Consider the following 8,454-nt stretch of genomic DNA (forward strand, 5'->3'; position numbering starts at 1 on the left):
CTTTTGCTTTAATTACTGCCTCAATTTGGCGTGGCATGGAGGTGATCAGTTTGTGGCACTGCTGAGGTGGTATGGAAGCCCAGGTTTCTTTGACAGTGGCCTTCAGCTCATCTGCATTTTTTGGTCTCTTGTTTCTCATTTTCCTCTTCACAATATCCCATAGAGTCTCTATGGGGCTCAGGTCTGGTGAGTTTGCTGGCCAGTCAAGCACACCAACACCATGCTCATTTAACCAACTTTTGGTGCTTTTGGCAGTGTGGGCAGGTGCCAAATCCTGCTGGAAAATGAAATCAGCATCTTCAAAAAGCTGGTCAGCAGAAGGAAGCATGAAGTGCTCCAAAACTTGGTACTTCGGTACCAAGTCGGTACTAAAAAAATTAAAACGTTAAGGTACCAGGTTTTTTTAAGTACCGGTGATACCGAGTACCCGGTCAACCTGGTTCTTGAAGTGCTATCGGAAAGGTGCGCAGATGCGCTCTCTTCATAAAAGCACTGAGATGTGGCAACATCAAAAGTAGGAAACACACCAAACTAACAAAACACTTTAAAGACAGACACCGAGATCAAATGAAAGAAAAAGAGTTCAAGCAGGTAAGTTTCATTAAAATTTTTAATATTTAGATATTCTTAGTGTTTCCCATATTGATTTATTTGTGGCGGCCCATGCCACAATATCAAAACTGACCGCCACAAATAGATTTTCCAAAAGGCTTTGACTTCGTTGAATAAACATGAGCACTGCACGTGTCAAAGTTGAAACCCGGTGCGGGTGTTTTTTTATCACTGTATTTCTGAAGGAAACCGACTGTCTTCGGAAAATTATGGATGTCATTTTCATTTCATCTTGTCTGTAATGCCTGAGCAGCGTTTGTGAGTGGAGCGCTTATTTGATTACAGCCATTACCGGGGAAACCTCTATCTCTCCCGCTCTACAAGCGCCTCCTGCTGGTGATGATATTTACATTTTTTTTACACACCAGAGGCTTTTAAATGAATTGTGAATCTAAAATATGCATGTTAGAGAATGTACAAATGGTTAACATTGTGTCATATCAGTCAGAAAAGCAGTTCTGGGCTTTTTAAATGTTTTTTTAGCTAACTTAGTTGTTATTCTTGGCTGAATATCTCTAGAAGGTTTTCAAGAGCCCTTTAAAATTAAATATGTACACAGCTTGGTTTAAATGAAAGTATAGTCAAATGTTTTAATTAGCATGTTTTTGTGTTTTGCTTTGGTACCGAAATTGGTACCGAGAACCGTGGATTTTCACTGGTATTGGTACCGAATACTGAAATGTTGGTACCGTGACAACACTACTCTGGTTATTACAGTACACAAAGCAATGCTGCGCAAATTTCTGTTTCTAACTCACTTGTCACTTAGTCCTTGTTTGCTTGTATTAAAAGATTTGTTCAGATTTTTGCATTCGTTGTGGTGTTTATCAAACAACATCAAATACAAGAATATAGAGAACAGATTCTGGATTCTTCCTCTGCTATTCACTGTTGCTTAGCAAATAAACATCTGTTTGTAAGCGCCACTAAGTCATCATTTTAAGTAATAGCTGCACTCTGAGCATGTGACCAAAAAGTGCAAATGTTATTGGTTAGCCAGTTTTCACAGTGACGAGTGCTAATGATGGTGTTGGTCTGAATAGACACATTAACAGGCATCCATTCAGATGCACACCGAATTTTTGCACCGACCATTCATCTTGGTGTGAAAGGCCTTAAAACTACTCTGGCAAAGTGGAAGCATATAGATTAGAAAAACAAGCAGTGCAAGAACTGGTCCCTGCGGTACACCTTGTGAAGCAGCAACTGGGTGAGATTTGTGTTTATTTATACTGAAAAATGACACAGCGATATGCTGGCCACAGATGGTCAGTAACACCAATAGCAGATTAGCGAGTGAGTGAGGAGTACAGAAGGCTGAACTCAGGACTAAGAAGGCTAGGAAAGTGACGACACCAGTCAGATGAAAGGAAGAGGTTGCTTAGTATCTTTAAGAGGACATCTTAGTATTATGTAGGGGTAGAAACCTTATTGATTTTTTTTTCTTCAAAAGCAACTGAGCGGCGACCACCTTTTCTATTAACTCGCTGGATAAAATAGATTTAATATGAGCCAAAAGTTACTTAAACTATATTTTCGAGATTTGGTTTCTTGAATACTGGAAAGATAGCAGCAATCAGAGACCTGTTAGTCACGTGGGTAATAGGCAAATTGGAAGAAGACAATGAGCTTTAAGGGGATATGCTAGTAATGGAACAAGTTGGCAGGAGGAAAGGTTTGTTTTTTCAATCCGTTTTGTTTATATGAAAGTTGCATACAGAAAGTACAGTAGATTTGAAGGCCATGATAGAGCTGAATGATTCTTAAAGGGGTCATATGATGCGATTTCAATTTTTCCTTTCTCTTTGGAGTGTTACAAGCTCTTGGTGCATAAAGAAGATCTGTAAAGTTGCAAAGACTAAAGTCTCAAATCCAAAGAGATATTCTTTATAAAAGTTAAGAGTCAGCCACACCTACCTAAAACGGCTCGTTCTAACACGCCCCCACATATCTACCTCACTATGTGGGAAGATTTGCATAATGCCGCCCAAGTGTTCATGCAAAGAAAGAATGCATAACTTTTATTCTCACTGTAGTTTTGTTGTTTCTGCCACCATGTCGTAAAGACGCTGTGTGCTTCGTCGTGAAAGCGAAACTACTTTGTTTGGCCTTCCAAAAGAGGAGATATCTGCTTTGTCATGGCTGGAGCTGATCCGTGCTGGTTGCTGAGGAAATACTACAACTTTGCGCTGTCGATCGCCGGATCGGCTTTCACTGTGGACGATGCAGAGTCCAGCCAGGAGTCGTCATCGCTGGCCGCACTGTTCTCAAGCCCACCCACCTCTGCTCACGCTAACCCTTCTGCCGTTCCTCACGCTAGCCCCCGGCCTCTGCTCACTGTAGGCCGCGGTGTGTGAAGCTGTTTCATTGTGAAAGCAAAACTACTTTGTTTGGCCTTCCAAAAGAGGAGATATCTGCTTTGTCATGGCTGGAGCTGATCCGTGCTGGTTGCTGAGGAAATACTACAACTTTGCGCTGTCGATCGCCGGATCGGCTTTCACTGTGGACGATGCAGAGTCCAGCCAGGAGTCGTCATCGCTGGCCGCACTGTTCTCAAGCCCACCCACCTCTGCTCACGCTAACCCTTCTGCCGTTCCTCACGCTAGCCCCCGGCCTCTGCTCACTGTAGGCCGCGGTGTGTGAAGCTGTTTCATTGTGAAAGCAAAACTACTTTGTTTGGCCTTGCAAAAATGAACACAACTAGAAATCAGTGGTTAAGTTGTATTTACAACACTGTTACAGAACACTTCAACCCAAATATTCGGATGTGTGCAGCACATTTTATGGAGGACCGTTTCATGATCCTGGTAGAGTAGAATGCCGGCTGTTCTGACTCAAAGACTGTAAGTACGTCTTTTATATTTAAAGAGTTTTTAGATTTTATATATTTAAAGCGAGTTTTTTGGGCAGTGTAGAGTAGGGCTTGTTGTTTGTCATTTCTCTGATCACAAATGCAGACATGGTTTTATGTTTACATGGCGCGATGCAACGCAACGCGTAAAAAGACAGTATAAGTCATTATAATCCATAATTATGTCCCCACTGGATGCAACAAATGCCTCGTTTATAATGGATTTTCATGTTTTTGAATCATCGCTCCAGCCTGACCGGGCATCATAACAATATGGTAAGGGGCGTAACATTTCCGTCTCACACTTGAGGTATTCTATTCGGCCAATCACAACGCACTGGATAGCTGGCCAATCACAGCAGACCTCGCTTTTTCAGACTGATGAGCTTTGTAAAAATCGACGTGTTTCAGAAAGGCGGGGCATAGAGGAGAAACAATAATGTACAGTATGTGGAAAATAATGTGTTTTTTGAACCTTAAACCGCATAAACATTTCATTACACCAAATACACAAAATACTGTTCTTTTTAGCAGCATCATATGAACCCTTTAATCATTATTCAGTTTGGATAAACATTTTTTGAAAATATCATTGTGGTTATACCATTTGATGTGAACTTACCTTAAGAAAAAAAACCTTGTTTGTCATAAAGGTCACATCATCTGACATTTTTAAGTCATGCTGGTTATACCACACACACTGTGGTTTGGTGGACATGTTTAATATTAATGTTTTTAAATTTGATTATTATTTCTTCTCAAAGTAGTTTTAACACACTTTAATAAAATAATACTAATACTACTACTAATAATAATAGACCAAACTACTCATAAAAATAAATCATTGTACCCTTTTAGTGTGATGTTCATTAAGATCTCAGGATGGTCACCTTGACATTTATGCCCCATAAAAATATTTAAATATTTTTTGGTTGTAATAAACTCTTCTTTTTCTTTCATGACATAAGACAGACAGTTGAGTATGCATGTAGTGATTCATTTCTAATGAGAGTTTGAGGCCTGTATGATGCCAGCTTTGCCCATGGCAACTCAGTTCTGAAATCTAAGCCCAGTCACTTGGAGATGAGGAAATTTAGTTTGGAGCCAAAGGAAAACAATGTCCTGACAAGAAAATGTACAGCACATGGGCTGTGACATCAAAGGCAGCAGTCAAGGAAAATATCCAAGTGCATTTCATGCTTTTAGGAGCCTTGTCTTTTTAAAATACTATGGAAGTCAATGCTACCATCGAGCGTTTCATTACCCACATTCTTTAAAATACCTTCTTCTGTGTGCAAAAGAAGAAATAACTGGTTTGGAACAACATGAGGGAGAATAAATGATAAAAAAGCAATATTAAAATAATATAAAAAATATGAAAACTTCCAAATTGGTGGAAATTTGACATGCAATTCAAATGCATACATCTTACATTTAGGCCTAATTATTTTTGTCGCCAGATTGGTGTAGCCCACAATAATCAGCCAAATCTTGTCCTTATGGACTGGGAATCCTTCAGTGTCCATGTGAACACCACTTTAAGGTCAGCAGAACAGAGGAGTGTAATTCTACCTAAATGAAAACTTTGCCTACATTTGTTTGATGTCCGTCACTCTACACCTGTCATGTGCAATAACTTGCATATTTACCGCAGTATAACCATTTGCGCTGACACTGGATATGAACGCCATTAACACAACAAACACCATTGTCTGGAGACGTCGTAAATCGTGCACCTGCAGTCAGAGCAACCGCTGCAACAAAGGACGAGCTTGAGAGATGATGACTTATCAAACATTCCTTTTCTTGAAGTGGTTCGTGTAAGCAGGTGCATGTAAGGACGCTGAACTGGCTGTGGTTTTTGACTTTTAAAGGGCTGAGGAAAAATGGGAGGACACCTTCTTCAAAACCCCCAGCTATGCTTTGAGCGGAATTACAAACAGAAATTATAGCTAGAATTCTGCTTAGAATAAAGAAACTCCCTGAGAAGAAATTCAGTCTGCAGTGAGTCATCTCATCCTTATTTAATTACAGTGATTGTAGGAGTAATTTATGAGGCTGTTATAATATGCTTTTCAGAAGCCTTCTTACCAAAGCTCACACAAGAATGTGTTAGTGAGTCCTTTACAAGGCAGTCCCTCGTGTTACTTCCCAGAGTTCCCACAATAAAAAAAGCAAGAGTTATCCAACACTCAGTCATATATGAGTGTCAGTGGTCTCATTCTAAAACATGTTGCTATTTTATGGGTAATAAGCAGACCTACATGGCATCTGCACCCACAGAACTCAGTAAAAAGCACAGCAAAATAAAACTAATTGTCATTCACAATGTTCTACAAATCTCCCTCCCACTCGTTAATGAAATATTTTGGCTAATTGAATCAAGGTCTCAGGTACCAATGAGAGTGAATACTCTCTGTACTTTCTAACATACTGAAAAAATGGTAAGCTAAAAATGGTCAAATTAACTGGTTTTATTCAAGTAAAAAAATTAATTAACATCATTAATTTTACCTAAATGCATTTATACCAACAAAATTAATTTTAATGTGTGAAATCAGGTAGAACTTTAAGGTAACAATGGCAAGTTATCACTGTTTTATGTGTTAAAATATTAAGCAAAAGTAATATTTTAATGCAAATGCAAGATGCATGCAGCAAAAAGGCCTCTGGTATCCAGATGAAATTTTATGATGAAATCATAGATTTAAAAGTCAAATCAAGATTTACAGACAGGAACTGGAAGAGAAAATTAGATTAGAAGTAGATCAGAGAGAAAGTTAAATGTCTGGAACTACTAAAGTGGATAGTTTTTCATAATGTGCCTCTAATTATGACTTAATTATGGCTGGGTTGAGCTGCCACAAACATAAGCTCAAGAGATACACAGCAAACAGAACTGAAAGACAGAGATATAGGATAGAGTCATGCTGCATGGTAGGCTGTCAGACCATATGCTTTCATGATTCAAGCTCCAAATACCACACAATTAACTACAACTGCACTAAAGCGGATCTCCAGTCAGTTAGGGGATAAACTCATGAAGAAAACAGGTGAAAACAGCCATTAAACACTTCATTCACACACACAAAAAAGCAACGTGTTTCCCATCCACTAAACCAACTGCATATGCTCAGAAAAGATCCCAACTCAGCATCTGAAACTAATGGGATTGGGGCTAGTTGTCACATAGGGATGCAAAAGACAATAAATGTATGGTTTCAAACACTTTTTAGCTGAATTGAGCTTATAACTACTGAACTTCACAATATTCACACTTTTTGAACAAAATTTACCTGAATAGTTACACTATTGTATTTCTAGGGTTACATTTTATTTTAAGGTGTCCTTGTTACAGTGTAATTATACATTAATTACTGAGTAATATTAATTAGCTACATGTACTTATATGATTAGGGGTTGGTTTAGGGTTACTTGCATGTAATTATGCACAATTTGTTGTTATTATAATAGTAAGAACATAATGTGTAACGTTTAACAATGACACCTTGAAATAAAGTGTTAGCTCTGCTTTCCAGAAATTGTATCAAAACTGAGCAACAGTTATAGGCCTACTGTTGTTTTTCGTTTATGAAGCTGCTATGAAACATTCTGTATTGTTTAAATATATTATAATTTATGTTACAAACGGACATCATAAAGTTACACTGGCATGCAATTTGCTGTTGATCAAAACAATTAATTGATCATTTTGTATGTTAGCTTTTACGCGTTTGCGGCTTATTGTTTCGACCTTTAATAGTTTTATTTATATATTTCCATCAGCTATTCTTCTCAATTCAGTGTCAACAACCAGAAAGTTGCCAATGGGACAACGAGACAATGGTAAACGAAGCTCTTCTTAAAGGCTATATTGGCCATACAAAATACGGACCTACCTTCTAAACTAAACTATCAGCGAGAAACATTCACGCTTGGTGGCTCTTACCTGCAGGTGTTTGAATAACGCGGTGATCTGCGTGATGTGAAGCGTCAGGCAGCGCGAGACGCAGCGCGCACTTTCAGTCTTCTCCAAGGTCTCCGCTTCTTCGGTCCGGCGCGCAACGCTCGCTTCAAAAACACAACAGAGCAGAAAGCAGCAGACCTTCCTCATAAACACCATCTTCAACGAGGACGTTCACGTAAATGTGCTTTGACGGTGGTGCGGTTGAATGCACTGGATGCGCGTCAGGCTCGTGCTGAATGCTGTGCGCTCTGGACACTCCCTCTCGCTCACGCAAACCTGTCATCTGAACTCTGCTCATTCATAGTCTGTCAGTTTTGTGTTTAGATCTAAAAACGAATTTAAACCATGTTTTAACGAGAAACTTTCAAGAGTCTGAAAACTGGCACTTTATGGCTCACCACTGGACAGTAAAGCAACGTTGATTGATCTTAAGATGGAACATCCATGTATAAATGACTTTTGAAAAGTTATGAAAATAACATGAAAGTAATGGCAGAATAAACTTTTCTTTAATTGTGTTCCCAGATTTATAATAACAGAATTGGAGTGGATTTATATTCCCTGCTGAAAAAACAAAAACAAAAAAAAAAAACAATAGAAACCATCACATAAATTCTAATGGTTTCCACTACAAATACACATACACATTTACAAACCATCAACTTTTAACCATTAAAACCAGCAAAAATGGTTTCCTGTAGTGTGTTTTAGAACATATTCTTGAATATTGAAGAATATTCCCATTAGGATTTGGTGGTTTTAACAAGACACCGATAGAAGGCGACCAATTGCCAGTAGAAACCATAACGGTTTCCATTAAAAGCAGTAAAATTCCCATTATAACCAGTAAACTATTACACATTCTCTGATGGTTTATATTGTTGTTTTTTCAGCTGGTTCCAACTGAATCACTTAAGTGACTAATTTAATTGAGATGAATTAATCGAGAATGAATAAAAGACAACACATTGCTTTATTTTAATTGAGGATCTCTAAATCTTCCTTTATGTTATTGTTTTTATGG

At 38.4% G+C, this 8,454-nt stretch overlaps 1 protein-coding gene across 3 annotated transcripts in view; it reads right to left on the reverse strand.

Moving 5' to 3' along the window:
- Positions 1 to 7,645, reverse strand: part of LOC107588425 (anosmin-1-like) — a 77,686-nt gene extending 70,041 nt beyond the window's left edge. For all 3 annotated transcript variants that reach the window (XM_016276505.1, XM_016276504.1, XM_016276502.1), the window contains exon 1: positions 7,413 to 7,645. In XM_016276505.1, the coding sequence (XP_016131991.1) occupies positions 7,413 to 7,586 (174 nt within the window). In that variant the 5' untranslated portion in view covers positions 7,587 to 7,645. The remainder of the gene's footprint in view (positions 1 to 7,412) is intronic.
- Between the last annotated feature and the right edge of the window lie 809 nt (positions 7,646 to 8,454).

The sequence above is a fragment of the Sinocyclocheilus grahami genome, unplaced genomic scaffold (assembly GCF_001515645.1).
Source record: "Sinocyclocheilus grahami isolate Dianchi unplaced genomic scaffold, SAMN03320097.WGS_v1.1 scaffold103.1, whole genome shotgun sequence".
Lineage (NCBI taxonomy): Eukaryota > Metazoa > Chordata > Actinopteri > Cypriniformes > Cyprinidae > Sinocyclocheilus > Sinocyclocheilus grahami.